Source organism: Patagioenas fasciata, chromosome 31 (assembly GCF_037038585.1).
Source record: "Patagioenas fasciata isolate bPatFas1 chromosome 31, bPatFas1.hap1, whole genome shotgun sequence".
Taxonomy (NCBI): Eukaryota; Metazoa; Chordata; class Aves; order Columbiformes; family Columbidae; genus Patagioenas; species Patagioenas fasciata.
The window spans coordinates 3639626-3656946 of record NC_092550.1 but is presented as its reverse complement, the minus strand read 5'-3'; the positions used below and the strand labels follow the sequence as shown (position 1 = coordinate 3656946).

The following is a 17321-nucleotide window of genomic DNA, read 5'->3' as shown; positions in this document are numbered from 1 at the left end:
AGCCGCTCTGCGTCCGCGGGGCCCGTTTTCTATGGTGTTTCGGTCCGCCCGCGGGCTCTGCGCATGCGTTTTGCTGCGCGGGGCCGCTCTAGGCGGTGAGTCCGCCGGGATCGGTGGTGCGCGGTCCGCCCGCGTTTCGCGCCTTCGCAGCGCGCATGCGCAGTGAGAATTAATCGCAATTAGCGGTAATTAACCACCCTGGGGATTAATTAACGATCACTGGGCGGTAATTAGGGGTTGGGGGGGTTAATTAAAGACTGGGGAAAATCATTAACACGCTCATAAACCCATTAGAGCCCCAGAACGAGGCGGTTTATTGGTCCCGGACGCCTGGGTCCCTCCCGGACGCCTGGGTCCCCCCAGTTCAACCCAGTAACCGCCCATATTCGGCCAGTGCCGACGATTTCTTCACCCCGTCCCAGATCCGGGCGGCGTAATGGAACCTGTGGACCAGTATAGACCAGTATGGACCAGTATAGACCAGTATAGACCAGTATGGGCCAGTATGAGTGCAAGTGTGGCCTCCCAGTCCCCCCCAGTTCCCTCCCATTGACCCTCCCAGTTCACCCCAGTATATCCCAGTTCCCTCCCAGTATAAACCAGGCCATCCCAGTATAAACCAGTATATCCCAGTTCATCCCACTGCCCCCATTGACCTCCCAGTCCCTCCCATTGACCTCCCAGTCCCTCCCACTGACCCCCCAGTCCATCCCATTGACCTCCCAGTCCATCCCAGTCCCACCCATTGACCTCCCAGTTCATCCCATTGACCTCCCAGTCCATCCCAGTCCCACCCATTGACCTCCCAGTTCATCCCATTGACCTCCCAGTCCATCCCAGTCCCACCCATTGACCTCCCAGTTCATCCCATTGACCTCCCAGTCCATCCCAGTCCCACCCATTGACCTCCCAGTTCATCCCATTGACCTCCCAGTCCCTCCCACTGGATTCCCAATCCCTTCCAGTCCCTCCCATTGACCCCCCAGTCCATCCCAGTCCCTCCCATTGACCTCCCAGTGCCTCCCATTGACCTCCCAGTCCATCCCAGTCCCTCCCATTGACCTCCCAGTGCCTCCCATTGACCCCCCAGTCCATCCCAGTCCCTCCCATTGACCCCCCAGTCCCTCCCATTGACCCCCCAGTCCCTCCCATTGACCTCCCAGTGCCTCCCATTGACCTCCCAGTCCCTCCCATTGACCCCCCAGTTCATCCCATTGACCCCCCCAGTCCCTCCCATTCACCTCCCAGTCCCTCCCATTGACCCCCCAGTCCATCCCAGTCCCTCCCATTGACCTCCCAGTCCCTCCCATTGACTTCCCAGTCCCTCCCATTGACCTCCCAGTGCCTCCCATTGACCTCCCAGTCCATCCCATTGACCTCCCAGTGCCTCCCATTGACCCCCCAGTCCACCCCAGTGCCTCCCAGTCCATTCCAGTTCCCTTCCATTGACCTCCCAGTGTCTCCCATTGACCTCCCAGTCCATCCCAGTCCCTCCCATTGACCCTCCAGTCCCTCCCATTGACCTCCCAGTCCCTCCCATTGACCCCCCAGTCCCCCCCCGTCCCTCCCAATCCCCTCCCAGTCCCTCCCAGTGTAACCCAGTACACACCAGTTCCTCTCGGTGAGCAGGCTGGGTCCCAGGGGCGCCCTCCCCGCCCCCAGGAGGCGCCCGCGCAGTCGCCCCAGCGCCCGCCAGCAGGAGGCGCCGCGGAACGGGGGCAGCGCCGGGAACAGCGCCTGGGGGCCTGCGCCGGACACCGGGGTCCTCACCCGGACGCCTGGGTCCCTCCCGGACGCCTGGGTCCCCTCCTGAACTCCTGGGTCCCTCCCGGACGCCTGGGTCCCTCCCAGATCCCTCCTGAACTCCTGGGTCCCTGCGGCACTCCTGGGTCCCTCCCAGACGCCTGGGTCCCTTGGGGCACTCCTGGGTCCCTCCCGAACTCCTGGGTCCCTCCTGAACTCCTGGGTCCACTGGGGCACTCCTGGGTCCCTCCCAGACACCTGGGTCCCTGGGGCACTCCTGGGTCCCCTGGGGTACTCCTGGGTCCCTTGGGGCACTCCTGGGTCCCTCCCAAACTCCTGGGTCCCTCCCAAACTCCTGGGTCCCTCCCAAACTCTTGGGTCCCTCCCGAACTCCTGGGTCCCTGGGGCACTCCTGGGTCCCTCCCAGACGCCTGGGTCCCTTGGGGCACTCCTGGGTCCCTCCCGAACTCCTGGGTCCCTCCTGAACTCCTGGGTCCCTTGGGGCACTCCTGGGTCCCTCCCAGACACCTGGGTCCCTGGGGCACTCCTGGGTCCCTCCCAGACGCCTGGGTCCCTTGGGGCACTCCTGGGTCCCTCCCGAACTCCTGGGTCCCTCCCAAACTCCTGGGTCCCTCCCAGACTCCTGGGTCCCTCCCGAACTCCTGGGTCCCTTGGGGCACTCCTGGGTCCCTCCCGAACTCCTGGGTCCCTTGGGGCACTCCTGGGTCCCTCCCGAACTCCTGGGTCCCTTGGGGCACTCCTGGGTCCCTTGGGGCACTCCTGGGTCCCTCCCGAACTCCTGGGTCCCTGCGGCACTCCTGGGTCCCTCCCAGACTCCTGGGTCCCCTCCCGAACTCCTGGGTCCCTCCCGGACGCCTGGGTCCCCAGACCTGTCACTCACCGGCTCGGGGGGGCGGGTCCTCGCTCTCCTCCTCCAATGGCGGCAGCAGGAACAGGTTGACCTCGCACTCAGGGGGCGGGTCCGACATGGACAGCGACCCTGGGGGACCCAGGCGTTCGGGAGGGACCCAGGAGTGCCCCAAGGGACCCAGGAGTTCGGGAGGGACCCAGGAGTGCCCCAAGGGACCCAGGAGTTCGGGAGGGACCCAGGAGTGCCCCAAGGGACCCAGGAATTCAGGAGGGACCCAGGAGTGCCCCAAGGGACCCAGGAGTTCGGGAGGGACCCAGGAGTGCCCCAGGGACCCAGGAGTACCCCAAGGGACCCAGGCGTTCGGGAGGGACCCAGGAGTGCCCCAAGGGACCCAGGAATTCAGGAGGGACCCAGGAGTGCCCCAAGGGACCCAGGAGTTCGGGAGGGACCCAGGAGTGCCCCAGGGACCCAGGAGTACCCCAAGGGACCCAGGCGTTCGGGAGGGACCCAGGAGTTCAGGAGGGGACCCAGGAGTTCGGGAGGGACCCAGGAGTTCCCCAGGGACCCAGGAATTCAGGAGGGACCCAGGAGTGCCCCAAGGGACCCAGGAGTTCAGGAGGGACCCAGGAGTGCCCCAGGGACCCAGGAGTACCCCAAGGGACCCAGGCGTTCGGGAGGGACCCAGGAGTTCAGGAGGGGACCCAGGAGTTCGGGAGGGACCCAGGAGTTCCCCAGGGACCCAGGAATTCAGGAGGGACCCAGGAGTGCCCCAAGGGACCCAGGAGTTCAGGAGGGACCCAGGAGTGCCCCAGGGACCCAGGAGTACCCCAAGGGACCCAGGCGTTCGGGAGGGACCCAGGAGTGCCCCAGGGACCCAGGAGTACCCCAAGGGACCCAGGCGATCGGGAGGGACCCAGGAGTTCGGGAGGGACCCAGGAGTGCCCCAGGGACCCAGGAGTGCCCCAAGGGACCCAGGAGTTCGGGAGGGACTCAGGAGTTCGGGAGGGACCCAGGAGTGCCCCAGGGACCCAGGAGTGCCCCAAGGGACCCAGGAGTGCCCCAAGGGACCCAGGAGTTCAGGAGGGACCCAGGAGTTCGGGAGGGACCCAGGAGTGCCCCAAGGGACCCAGGCGTTCGGGAGGGACCCAGGAGTTCGGGAGGGACCCAGGAGTGCCCCAGGGACCCAGGAGTGCCCCAAGGGACCCAGGAGTTCAGGAGGGGACCCAGGAGTGCCCCAGGGACCCAGGAGTTCCAGGAGGGACCCAGGAGTTCGGGAGGGGACCCAGGAGTTCGGGAGGGACCCAGGAGTTCGGGAGGGACCCAGGAGTTCCCCAGGGACCCAGGAATTCAGGAGGGACCCAGGAGTGCCCCAAGGGACCCAGGAGTTCGGGAGGGACCCAGGAGTGCCCCAAGGGACCCAGGAGTTCGGGAGGGACCCAGGAGTGCCCCAGGGACCCAGGAGTTCGGGAGGGGACCCAGGAGTTCGGGAGGGACCCAGGAGTGCCCCAGGGACCCAGGAGTACCCCAAGGGACCCAGGCGATCGGGAGGGACCCAGGAGTTCGGGAGGGACCCAGGAGTGCCCCAAGGGACCCAGGCGTACCCTTGAACTTGAGGTGCGAATGCCCCATCAGGGTCTCCAGCACCCGCTGCATCTCCCGCAGGCGCCGGGGGGCGAAGCTCTCGGGGGGCGCGCGCGTCTGCACGAACACTGTGGGGCAGCTATGGGGCTGGGGGCACTTATGGGGCAGGGGGGGGCAGCTATGGGGCCGGGGAGGGGCACTTATGGGGTTGGAGGGGGAAGTTATGGGGCTGGGAATGGGGGTTGTGGGGCTGGTGGGGGCTCTTGGGGAGCTGGGATGGGGCAGTTGTGGGGCTCTTATGGGGCTGGGGGGAGCTTATGGGGCTGGGGGGGAACTTATGGGGCTGGGGGGGAACTTATGGGGCTGGGGGGGGAACTTATGGGGCCATGGGGGAATTTATGGGGCTGGGAATGGGAACTTATGGGGCCAGGGGGGAGCTTATGGGGCTGGGAATGGGAACTTATGGGGCTGGGGGGGAACTTATGGGGCTGGGAATGGGAACTTATGGGGCTGGGGGGGAACTTATGGGGCTGGGGGGGGAACTTATGGGGCCAGGGGGGAACTTATGGGGCCAGGGGGGAACTTATGGGGCTGGAAATGGGAACTTATGGGGCTGGGGGGGAACTTATGGGGCTGGGAATGGGAACTTATGGGGCCAGGGGGGAGCTTATGGGGCTGGGAATGGGAACTTATGGGGCCATGGGGGAACTTATGGGGCTGGGGGGGAACTTATGGGGCTGGGGGGGGAACTTATGGGGCTGGGGGGGGAACTTATGGGGCCATGGGGGAGCTTATGGGGCTGGGAATGGGAACTTATGGGGCCATGGGGGAACTTATGGGGCTGGGGGGGAACTTATGGGGCCGGGGGGGAGCTTATGGGGCTGGGAATGGGAACTTATGGGGCCATGGGGGAACTTATGGGGCCATGGGGGAGCTTATGGGGCTGGGAATGGGAACTTATGGGGCTGGGGGGGGAACTTATGGGGCTGGGGGGGGAACTTAAGGGGCCATGGGGGAACTTATGGGGCTGGGGGGGGAACTTATGGGGCCATGGGGGAACTTATGGGGCCATGGGGGGAGCTTATGGGGCTGGGGGGGAACTTATGGGGCCGGGGGGGAGCTTATGGGGCTGGGAATGGGAACTTATGGGGCCATGGGGGAACTTATGGGGCCATGGGGGAGCTTATGGGGCTGGGAATGGGAACTTATGGGGCTGGGGGGGGAACTTATGGGGCTGGGGGGGGAACTTAAGGGGCCATGGGGGAACTTATGGGGCTGGGGGGGGAACTTATGGGGCCATGGGGGAACTTATGGGGCCATGGGGGAGCTTTTGGGGCTGGGAATGGGAACTTATGGGGCTGGGGGAGAACTTATGGGGCTGGGGGGGGAACTTATGGGGCCATGGGGGAACTTATGGGGCTGGGAATGGGAACTTATGGGGCTGGGGGGGGGAACTTATGGGGCTGGGGGGGGAACTTAAGGGGCCATGGGGGAGCTTATGGGGCTGGGAATGGGAACTTATGGGGCTGGGGGGGGAACTTATGGGGCTGGGAATGGGAACTTATGGGGCTGGGGGGGAACTTATGGGGCTGGGGGGGGAACTTATGGGGCTGGGGGGGGAACTTAAGGGGCCATGGGGGAGCTTATGGGGCTGGGAATGGGAACTTATGGGGCTGGGGGGGAACTTATGGGGCCAGGGGGGAGCTTATGGGGCTGGGAATGGGAACTTATGGGGCTGGGGGGGGAACTTATGGGGCTGGGGGGGGAACTTATGGGGCCATGGGGGAGCTTATGGGGCTGGGAATGGGAACTTATGGGGCTGGGGGGGGAACTTATGGGGCTGGGGGGGGAACTTAAGGGGCCATGGGGGAACTTATGGGGCTGGGGGGGAACTTATGGGGCCATGGGGGAACTTATGGGGCTGGGGGGGGAACTTATGGGGCTGGGAATGGGAACTTATGGGGCTGGGGGGGAACTTATGGGGCTGGGGGGGGAACTTATGGGGCCATGGGGGAACTTATGGGGCTGGGAATGGGAACTTATGGGGCTGGGGGGGAACTTATGGGGCCATGGGGGAACTTATGGGGCTGGGGGGGAGCTTATGGGGCTGGGAATGGGAACTTATGGGGCTGGGGGGGGAACTTATGGGGCCATGGGGGAACTTATGGGGCTGGGGGGGGAACTTATGGGGCCATGGGGGAACTTATGGGGCCATGGGGGAGCTTATGGGGCTGGGAATGGGAACTTATGGGGCTGGGGGGGAACTTATGGGGCCAGGGGGGAGCTTATGGGGCTGGGAATGGGAACTTATGGGGCTGGGGGGGAACTTATGGGGCTGGGGGGGGAACTTAAGGGGCCATGGGGGAACTTATGGGGCTGGGGGGGGGAACTTATGGGGCTGAGGGGGGAACTTATGGGGCCATGGGGGAGCTTATGGGGCTGAGGGGGGAACTTATGGGGCCATGGGGGAACTTATGGGGCTGGGGGGGGGGACACTTATGGGGCTGGGGGGGTCAGTTGTGGGTCACTGTGGGTCTCTATGATCTCTATGGGTCTCTATGGCTTCCTATGGGTCAGTTATGGGTCGTTATGGGTCAGTTATGGGTCTCTATGGCTCGCTGTGGGTCAGTTATGGGTCGCTATGGGTCACGTATGGGTCTCTATAGGTCACTATTGGTCAGTTATGGGTCGCTATGGGTCAGTTATGGATCAGTTATGGGTCTCTATGTGTCTCTATGGGTCAGTTATGGGTCGCTATGGGTCTCTATGGGTCTCTATGGGTCAGTTATGGGTCGCTATGGATCAGTTATGGGTCAGTTATGGGTCTCTAGTTGTCTCTATGGGTCAGTTATGGGTCGCTATGGGTCTCTATGTGTCTCCATGGGTCAGTTATGGGTCGCTATGGGTCAGTTATTGGTCAGTTATGGGTCTCTAGTTGTCTCTATGGGTCAGTTATGGGTCGCTATGGGTCTCTATGGGTCTCTATGGGTCAGTTATGGGTCGCTATGGATCAGTTATGGGTCAGTTATGGGTCTCTAGTTGTCTCTATGGGTCAGTTATGGGTCGCTATGGGTCTCTATGTGTCTCCATGGGTCAGTTATGGGTCGCTATGGGTCAGTTATGGGTCTCTAGTTGTCTCTATGGGTCAGTTATGGGTCGCTATGGGTCTCTATGGGTCTCTATGGGTCAGTTATGGGTCGCTATGGGTCAGTTATGGGTCCCTATGTGTCTCTATGGGTCAGTTATGGGCCGCTATGTGTCTCTATGGGTCAGTTATGGGTATCTATGGGTCTCTATGGGTCAGTTATGGGTCTCTATGTGTCTCTATGGGTCAGTTATGAATCCCTATGTGTCTCTATGGGTCAGTTATGGGTCACTATGGGTCAGTTATGGGTCAGTTATGGGTCTCTAGTTCTCTCTATGGGTCAGTTATGGGTCGCTATGGGTCAGTTATGGGTCTCTATGGGTCTCTATGGGTCAGTTATGGGACGCTATGGGTCAGTTATGGGTCTCTATGGGTCTCTATGGGTCAATTATGGGTCGCTATGGGTCTCTATGGGTCAGTTATGGGTCGCTATGGGTCAGTTATGGGTCTCACCGAGGTGGGGGTTGAACTCGGGGGGCGGGTCGTGGCTCTCGGGGGCGGGGCCAGCGCTGGGGGCGGGGCCTGGAGGCTTCACCATCTCCGCCGTTTGCAGGAACCTGTGGGGAAACCGGATCTATGGGGCAGCCCCATGGATCTATGGGGCAGAATGGGGGCCCGGGGGGTAGAAGGGGACCTGGGGGGCCACTATGGGGCAGATCTGGGGGGTAGGACATAGCGCTATGGGGCAGGACCCAGGTCTATGGGGCAGGTGTGGGTCAGATCTATGGGTCTCTATGGGTCCCCATTGGTCTCTAAGGGCCCCAATTGGTCTCTATGGGTCAGATCTATGGGTCTCTATGGGTCCCCATTGGTCCCTATGGGTCTCTATAGGTCCCTATGGGTCTCCAGGGGTCCCCATTGGGCCCTATGGGTCTCTATGGGTCAGATCTATGGGTCCCCATTGGTCCCTATGGGTCTCTATGGGTCCCCATTGGTCCCTATGGGTCTCTAGGGGTCTCTAGGGGTCCCTATGGGGCAAATCTATGGGTCTATGGGTCTGTCTATGGGTCCCCATTGGTCCCTATGGGTCTCTAGGGGTCCCTATAGGTCTCTATGGGTCAGATCTATGGGTCTATCTATGGGTCCCCATTGGTCCCTATGGGTCTCTATGGGTCCCCATTGGTCTCTATGGGTCAGACCTATGGGTCCCCATTGGTCCCTATGGGTCTCTATGGGTCAGATCTATGGGTCTCTATGGGTCCCTATGGGTCAGATCTATGGGTCTCTATAGGTCCCTATGGGTCTCTAGGGGTCCCTATGGGTCCCTATGGGTCAGACCTATGGGTCCCCATTGGTCCCTATGGGTCTCTATGGGTCAGATCTATGGGTCTCTATGGGTCCCTACGGGTCAGATCTATGGGTCCCTATGGGTCAGATCTATGGGTCTCTATGGGTCTCTATGGGTCCCCATTGGTCTCTATGGGTCAGACCTATGGGTCCCCATTGGTCCCTATGGGTCTCTATGGGTCAGAACTATGGGTCTCTATGGGTCCCTATGGGTCAGATCTATGGGTCCCTATGGGTCAGATCTATGGGTCTCTATAGGTCCCTATGGGTCTCTAGGGGTCCCTATGGGTCCCTATGGGTCAGACCTATGGGTCCCCATTGGTCCCTATGGGTCTCTATGGGTCAGATCTATGGGTCTCTATGGGTCCCTACGGGTCAGATCTATGGGTCCCTATGGGTCAAATCTATGGGTCTCTAGGGGTCCCTATGGGTCCCTATGGGTCAGATCTATGGGTCCCTATGGGTCAGACCTATGGGTCCCCATTGGTCCCTATGGGTCTCTATGGGTCAGATCTATGGGTCTCTATGGGTCCCTATGGGTCAGATCTATGGGTCCCTATGGGTCTCTATGGGTCTCTATGGGTCCCCATTGGTCCCTATGGGTCCCTATGGGTCAGGTCTATGAGTCCCCATCGGTCCCTATGGGTGTCTATGGGTCTCTATGGGTCCCCATTGGTCTCTATGGGTCCCTATGGGTCCCCATTGGTCTCTATGGGTCTCTATGGGTCCCTATGGGTCAGATCTATGGGTCCCTATGGGTCGCTATGGGGCTGACCTATAGATCAGTGGGTCAGTGAACCAATCCTGCACCAGCAGCACCACGTGGCACACGGTGAACAGGAACGCCGCGATCTGCAGGGACTAATTAACACTAATTAACCCTAATTAACCCCAATCACCTGTTAACGACCCCCTCATTAACCCCCACTTACCCACCCCCCAATTAATTACTCATTAATTAATTACCCCCCACTCATTTGGTCTGTTATCCCCCCCATATATTCCCTATGGATCCATCCCCCCAATTCCTTCTATTACCCCTTAATTACCCCTTAATTACCCCTAATTACCACCTCATCCTCCCTAATTACCCCTTAGCCACCTCTAGCTGCCCCTAATTAACCCCAATTACCCCTAATTAACCCAAATTCCCCCTAATTAACCCCAATTCCCCCTAATTAACCCCTTATCCCCCCCATATATTCCCTATGGTTCCATTCCCCTCATTGCCTTCTATTACCCCTTAATTACCCCTAATTACCACCTAATGACCCCTAATTACCCCTTAACCCTCTCTAATACCCCCTAATTAACCCCAATTATCCCTAATGAACCCAAATTCCCCCTAATTAACCCCAATTCCCCCTAATTAACCCCTTATTCCCCCCATATATTCCCTATGGCTCCATCCCCCTCATTCCCCTCTATTACCCCTTAGTTACCCCTTAATTACCCCTAATTACCCCTAATTACCACCTCATCCTCCCTAATTACCCCTTAGCCACCTCTAGCTACCCCTAATTAACCGCAATTACCCCTAATTAACCCAAAATTCCCCCTAATTAACCCCTTATCCCCCTAATTAACCCCTTATCCCCCCCATATATTCCCTATGGTTCCATTCCCCTCATTGCCTTCTATTACCCCTTAATTACCCCTAATTACCACCTAATGACCCCTAATTACCCCTTAACCCTCTCTAATACCCCCTAATTAACCCCAATTATCCCTAATGAACCCAAATTCCCCCTAATTAACCGCAATTCCCCCTAATTAACCCCTTATTCCCCCCATATATTCCCTATGGCTCCATCCCCCTCATTCCCCTCTATTACCCCTTAATTACCCCTTAATTACCCCTAATTACCCCTAATTACCACCTCATCCTCCCTAATTACCCCTTAGCCACCTCAAGCTGCCCCTAATTAACCCCAATTACCCCTAATTAAGCCAAATTAACTCCCTCGATCCCTCCCCCCCCATTCCCATAGGGTCCCCCTATAATGAGCGTTAATGAGCGCTAATTAGCGCTAATTACCTGCATCTCCACGTAGCTGTGGGGCAGCCCATACTCGGGGGGTAATTTGCGGTCGTTGTTAATTAGGTGATCCAGGAGAGCGGGGCTTAGGATGGGCTGTTAATTAATTAATGCTAATTAGTGCTAATTAGAGATAATGGGGTGATAATTGGGGGGAAATGGGACCATTGGGGGAATTAAGGGGTAATTAAGAGTGAAGCAGCGCTAATTATGGACGTCGTGGACGTAATTAATGCTAATTAACGCTAATTAGGCATTACTGCTAATTAGCGTTAATTAACCATTATCTAACGCTAATTAATAGCGAATAAGTGCTAATTATGGATGTTTTGTACACAAATAGGGGGAATATCGCACATCTCAGTTGTAATCAGTGCTAATTAACGCTAATTACTCCTAATTAGCGCTAATTAATCACCACTGGTGACCAATTTGGGCCCCAAACCCCCAAATCTGGGCCGATTTTCTCCGGGTTTTCGCCGCCAATCGTTAATTAAGCCCCACGTGACTCTCCCCGGGCGGGGGGGGGGGTGTGTTAATTACCGCTAATTAGCGTTAATTAGCGTTAATGACCTGCGTGTCCAGCAGCACCACCCGCTCCTGCGTGACGAACAAATCGATCCCGCCCGTCTGGGCCGCGCCGCGCTGACGTAGTTCCGGGGGGGCGGGCCGGAAGACGTACGTGCTGAGGACACGCCCACTTTCGGCTCTATCGCCATTCCCCATTGGCTACTCGGCCTAGGCCACGCCCCCTCCCCCCATTCGGCGCGCCCGGGCTTGGCCACGCCCCCACCCCATTGAGCGCTCTGCCGAGGCCACGCCCCACAGCCCCTTGGCCACTCCCCCTCGCCATTGGGAGCGCTGGGGCGTGGCCACGCCCCCTCGTCTTGGCCACGCCCCCGGACCATTCACGCCCTTCCCATTCATCCCAATCACCTCCCCGTTCATCCCAACTACTTCCCAGTCCCTCCCAGTATAATCCAGTATATCCCAGTCCCTCCCAGTCCATCCCATTCCCCCCCAGTCCCTCCCAGTCCCTCCCATTCCCCCCAGTCCCCCCCAGTCCATCCCAGTCCCCCCAGTCCCTCCCAGTCCCTCCCAATCCCCCCCAGTCCCTCCCAGTCCCTCCCATTCCCCCCAGTCCCCCCCAGTCCATCCCAGTCCCCCCAGTCCCTCCCAGTCCCTCCCAGTCCATCCCAGTCCCCCCAGTCCCTCCCAGTCCCTCCCAGTCCCCCCATTCCCTCCCAGTCTCCCCAGTCCCTCCCAGTCCATCCCAGTCCTTCCCATTCCCCCCCAGTCCTCCCAGTCCCTCCCACTCCATCCCATTACCCCAGTCCCTACCAGTCCCTCCCAGTCCCTCCCAGTCCCCCCAGTCCCTCCCAGTCCATCCCAGTCCCCCCAGTCCCCCCCAGTCCATCCCAGTCCCCCCAGTCCCTCCCAGTCCCTCCCAGTCCATCCCAGTCCCCCCAGTCCCCCCCAGTCCATCCCAGTCCCCCCAGTCCCTCCCAGTCCCTCCCAGTCCATCCCAGTCCCCCCAGTCCCCCCCAGTCCATCCCAGTCCCCCCAGTCCCTCCCTGTCCCTCCCAGTTCCCCCAGTCCCCCCAGTCCATCCCATTCCCCCCAGTCCCTCCCAGTCCCCCCCATTCCCCCCCAGTCCCTCCCAGTCCCTCCCAGTCCCTCCCATTTCCCCCCAGTCCTCCCGGTCTCTCCCAGTCCCTCCCAGTCCATCCCATTCCCCCCAGTCCCTCCCATTCCCCCCCAGTCCTCCCAGTCCCTCCCAGTCCCCCCAGTTCCTCCCAGTCCATCCCATTTCCCCCAGTCCCCCCCAGTCCATCCCAGTCCCTCCCAGTCCCTCCCAGTCCATCCCAGTCCATCCCATTCCCCCCACTCCCTCCCAGTCCCTCCCAGTCCATCCCAGTCCCTCCCACTGACCCTCCCAGACCCCTCCCAGTATATCCCAGTATAAACCAGTATAAACCAGTATAAACCAGTACCGCGGGTCGTCGTCGGGCTGGTTCCCGGCCAGCAGGGACAGCACGGTCGATTTCCCGGTCCCCTGAAGCCCCAGCGCCCCCACCACCAGCACATCCGTCTGCTCCAGTAGGAACTGGGGGGACCCAGGAGTGCCCCGTGGACCCAGGAGTGCCCCAGGGACCCAGGAGTGCCCCAGGGACCCCCAAAAGGGACCCAAACACCTCCAAAAGGGACCCAGGAGTGCCCCAAAAGGGACCCAAACACCCCCAAAAGGGACCCAGGAGTGCCCCAAAAGGGACCCAGGAGGGACCCAGGGACCCAGGAGGGACCCAGGGACCCCCAAAAGGGACCCAAACACCCCCAAAAGGGACCCAGGAGTGCCCCAAAGGGACCCAGGAGTGCCCCAGGGACCCCCAAAAGGGACCCAAACACCTCCAAAAGGAACCCAGGAGTGCCCCAAAAGGGACCCAGGAGTGCCCCAGGGACCCAGGAGGGACCCAGGGACCCCCAAAAGGGACCCAAACACCCCCAAAAGGGACCCAGGAGTGCCCCAAAAGGGACCCAGGAGTGCCCCAGAGACCCAGGAGGGACCCAGGGACCCCCAAAAGGGACCCAAACACCCCCAAAAGGGACCCAGGAGTGCCCCAAAAGGGACCCAGGAGTGCCCCAGGGACCCAGGAGGGACCCAGGGACCCCCAAAAGGGACCCAAACACCCCCAAAAGGGACCCAGGAGTGCCCCAAAGGGACCCAGGAGTGCCCCGTGGACCCAGGAGTGCCCCAGGGACCCCCAAAAGGGACCCAAACACCCCCAAAAGGAACCCAGGAGTGCCCCAAAAGGGACCCAGGAGTGCCCCAGGGACCCAGGAGGGACCCAGGGACCCCCAAAAGGGACCCAAACACCCCCAAAAGGGACCCAGGAGTGCCCCCAAAATCCCCAAATGGACCCAGGAGTACCCCAAATATCCTAAAAGGGACCCAGGAGTGCCCCAAAAGGACCCAGGAGTGCCCCAAACCCCCAAAAGGGACCCAGGAGTGCCCCAAAGGACCCAGGAGTGCCCCAAATATCCCAAAAGGGACCCAGGAGTGCCCCAAAAGGGACCCAGGAGTGCCCCAAACCCCCAAAAGGGACCCAGGAGTGCCCCAAAGGGACCCAGGAGTGCCCCAGGGACCCCCACAAGGGACCCAAACACCCCCAAAAGGGACCCAGGAGTGCCCCAATAGGGACCCAGGAGTGCCCCAAATATCCCAAAAGGGACCCAGGAGTGCCCCAAAAGGGACCCAGGAGTGCCCCCAAAATCCCCAAATGGACCCAGGAGTACCCCAAATATCCCAAAAGGGACCCAGGAGTGCCCCAAACCCCCAAAAGGGACCCAGGAGTGCCCCAAAGGGACCCAGGAGTGCCCCAGGGACCCCCACAAGGGACCCAAACACCCCCAAAAGGGACCCAGGAGTGCCCCAATAGGGACCCAGGAGTGCCCTAAAGGGACACCAAGGGACCCAGGAGTGCCCCACACCCCAAAAAGGGACCCAGGAATGCCCCAAAAGGACCCAGGAGTGCCCCAATAGGGACCCATGAGTGCCCCAAAAAGGACCCAGGAGTCCCCCAGAAAGCCCAAAAGGGACCAAAGAGTGCCCCAAAGGGACCCAGGAGTGCCCCAAAGGGACCCAAATGGGCTCAGGAGTGTCCCCAAAGGACCCAGGAGTGCCCCAAATACCCCAAATGGACCCAGGAGTGCCCCAAGGGACCAAGGAGTTCAGGAAGTTCGGGAGGGGACCCTGGAGTCCGGGAGGGACCCAGGAGTTCGGGAGGGACCCAGGAGTTCGGGAGGGACCCAGGAGTGCCCCAAGGGACCCAGGAGTTCGGGAGGGGACCCAGGAGTTCGGGAGGGGACCCAGGAGTCCGGGAGGGACCCAGGAGTTCGGGAGGGACCCAGGAGTTCGGGAGGGGACCCAGGAGTTCGGGAGGGGACCCAGGAGTCCGGGGGGGACCCAGGAGTTCAGGGAGGGACCCAGGAGTTCGGGAGGGACCCAGGAGTTCGGGAGGGGACCCTGGAGTCCGGGAGGGACCCAGGAGTTCGGGGGGGACCCAGGAGTTCGGGGGGGACCCAGGAGTTCAGGGAGGGACCCAGGAGTTCAGGGAGGGACCCAGGAGTCCGGGGGGGACCCAGGAGTTCAGGGAGGGACCCAGGAGTTCGGGAGGGACCCAGGCGTCCGGGAGGGGACCCAGGCGTCCGGGCCGCCCACCTGCAGGGCGCAGTCGCACCAGTTCATCTGCTCGTCCACCAGTTTGATGCTGGTTTTCATCTTCTCTGGCGCCGCCAGGCGGGATTGGGCGGCGGCCGCTGGGGGAGGAAGGGACCCAGGCGTCCGGGAGGGACCCAGGCGTCCGGGGATCCCACTATGCCCCAGTAACCCCCCTAAACGCTCCCAGTAACCCCCAGTAACCCCCAGCTTTACCTTCACCCCCATTGATCAACAGCTCCGCCCACCACCCACAAGCCCCGCCCCTTTAGCCCCGCCCACTGCCCTTAGCCCCGCCCACCAGCATTCAAACCCCACCCTTTGCCCAATAGCCCCGCCCACTTGTCATTAGCCCCTCCCCCAGGTTTTAAGCCCCCTTAGCCCCGCCCACAGCATTAGCTCCACCCACCTCCTTTTAACCCCGCCCCCACACTCCCATTTAGCTCCGCCCACTCGGATCCAGCCCCGCCCTTTTAGCCCCACCCCTCTAGCCCCGCCCCTTCCCTTTCATCCCAGCCCTTTAGCCCCGCCCACCACCATTAGCCCCACCCCCCGGCTTTAACCCCCCCCTTACGCCCCGCCCCGCCCCTCAGATCCCGCCCCCCTTGGCCCCGCCCACTCACGGTCCAGCGCGGGCGCCGCCCCCAGGCCCCGCCCATGCAGTTGATAGACAGGTTGGGTGGGTCTCGGCCCCTCCCTCTCACGGGGCGGGGCCAACGCCGGCCCCTCCCCTCCCGCTGAGGAGGCTCCGCCCCCCGCTGGGCCCCGCCCCTCTCCTTCCCCACGTGACTTCATCAACACGATGGGCGGGGCCTGGGGGGGCGGGGCCGGGGCGGTTCCCGCCTTTGGCTGCGGCTGTGGTGCCTGTTGGCCCCGCCCCCCCGGGAAGTGACGTCACACGGGGACCCAGGCGTCCGGGAGGGACCTAGGCGTCCGGGTCCCACCCATCCCAAAAGGGACCCAGGAGTTCGGGAGGGACCCAGGAGTTCAGGACCCATCCCCCAAAAGGGACCCAGGAGTTCGGGACCCCCAAAAGTGGACCCAGGCATCCGGGACCCCCTCCCCCAAAAAGGGACCCAGGCGTCCGGGCGCTCACCCGCTCTCCAGGGGGCTTGGCCAGGATAATGGGCGTTTTCTGCAGCAGCCCCGCTGGCTCCTCCCCCTCCTGCGTCATGGGGCGTGGTCAGTGACGACCACACCCACCCCATTGGCCACGCCCCCCTCGTAAGCCCCCACCCCTTCTGGTTTAACCACCAGCCCCCCATAGGAAGTATAGGGGGCTAAGCCACGCCCACAATTCTCTAGACACGCCCCCAGGTGGTGCCCGCCCCTCAGGCTCCGCCCACAGGAGAAGCCACATCCCCTCCCTGTGAGCCAGCCCTGTCAATCACCTGTAAGCCCCGCCCACCCCCTCACAAAACCGCGCCCCCTCCGCTTGATGCTGCCTCTGTCAATCATCGGCCTAAGCCACGCCCACCCCTCACTAAACCACGCCCACTCTCCTTTAAACGGCGGCAAGGATGCCCCTGTCAATCACCCCAAGCCCCGCCCTCCGCCCCTTAGCCACGCCCCCTCCCCTTGACACTACCGCGAACCCACCCTATCAATCAATCACCGCGAGCCCCGCCCACCCCCGCAAAACCACGCCCACTCCCCTTTAAACAGCTGCGACCCTCCCCGTGTCAGTCACCTGCAAGCCACGCCCACCTCCTCTTAACCACCCCCCTTAGCATTGCCGCGCACCCGCCGCTGTCAATCAACCCCAAGCCCCGCCCACCCCCCCCGTGGCCCCGCCCACCCTTCGCTCTCCGGGCCCGTCCGGCTCCTTTTCCCGCGTCCAGCGGCGTCGCGCGCCCGGGGCGGGGCTCTGCCCCGAGTCCGACATCCCAGACACCTATAGCAACCTATAGAAACCTATAGCAACCTATAGAAACCTATAGAAACCTATAGGATCCTATAGGGACCGGCAGGCGCCCGCGCACGCCGGTTCCTGAGGTAAAACAAGTCCCGGCGCGCTGGGCGGAGCGATACGGCAGGGACTATAAGCGGTGTAGGCGGGGCTATAGAAGCGGGGAGGGGCTCTAAGTTGCGGGAAGGGGCTATAGGGGACGGGGCGGGGCTATAGGGGACGGGGAGGGGCTATAGGGAAGCGGAGTGGCTGTAGGAGCCGTATGGGCGGTGCATAGGGCGGGCTATAGGCTCGGCGGAGGGATACGGCGGATAAGAGGTGTGTGCGCATGCGCGGCGGGATACCACGTGGGGTAGTAGTTGCTATGGAAACGGGTTCCAGGTACGCCTCGGCTGACATTGCGCATGCGCGGGGGGGATTTAAAGGGACAGGCGCCTTTTTACAGGGTCCCTCCCGAACTCCCGGGTCCTTCCCGAACTCCTGGGTCCCTTCCGAACTCCTGAGTCCCCTCCCGGACGCCTGGGTCCCCCC

General features: G+C 61.5%; 1 protein-coding gene across 2 annotated transcripts; it reads right to left on the bottom strand.

Moving 5' to 3' along the window:
- Nucleotides 1–282: 282 nt before the first annotated feature.
- SMG9 (SMG9 nonsense mediated mRNA decay factor) lies at nt 283–17273 on the bottom strand. 2 transcript variants are annotated; one of them, XM_071800511.1, is made up of 13 exons: nt 16680–17273; nt 15978–16046; nt 15505–15745; nt 14885–14982; nt 12660–12772; nt 11239–11350; nt 10666–10761; nt 9403–9488; nt 7794–7897; nt 4216–4323; nt 2645–2743; nt 1610–1745; nt 283–443 (listed from the first exon to the last, which is right to left on the bottom strand). In XM_071800511.1, the coding sequence occupies exons 1-13, from the start codon at nt 16764–16766 to the stop codon at nt 365–367; spliced, it is 1428 nt and encodes a 475-aa protein (XP_071656612.1). In that variant the 5' UTR covers nt 16767–17273; the 3' UTR covers nt 283–364. The 2 variants fall into 2 exon arrangements, with proteins under 2 accessions (XP_071656612.1, XP_071656613.1); XM_071800512.1 differs by lacking the exon at nt 1610–1745 and having other exon boundaries at nt 16680–17272.
- Nucleotides 17274–17321: the final 48 nt, after the last annotated feature.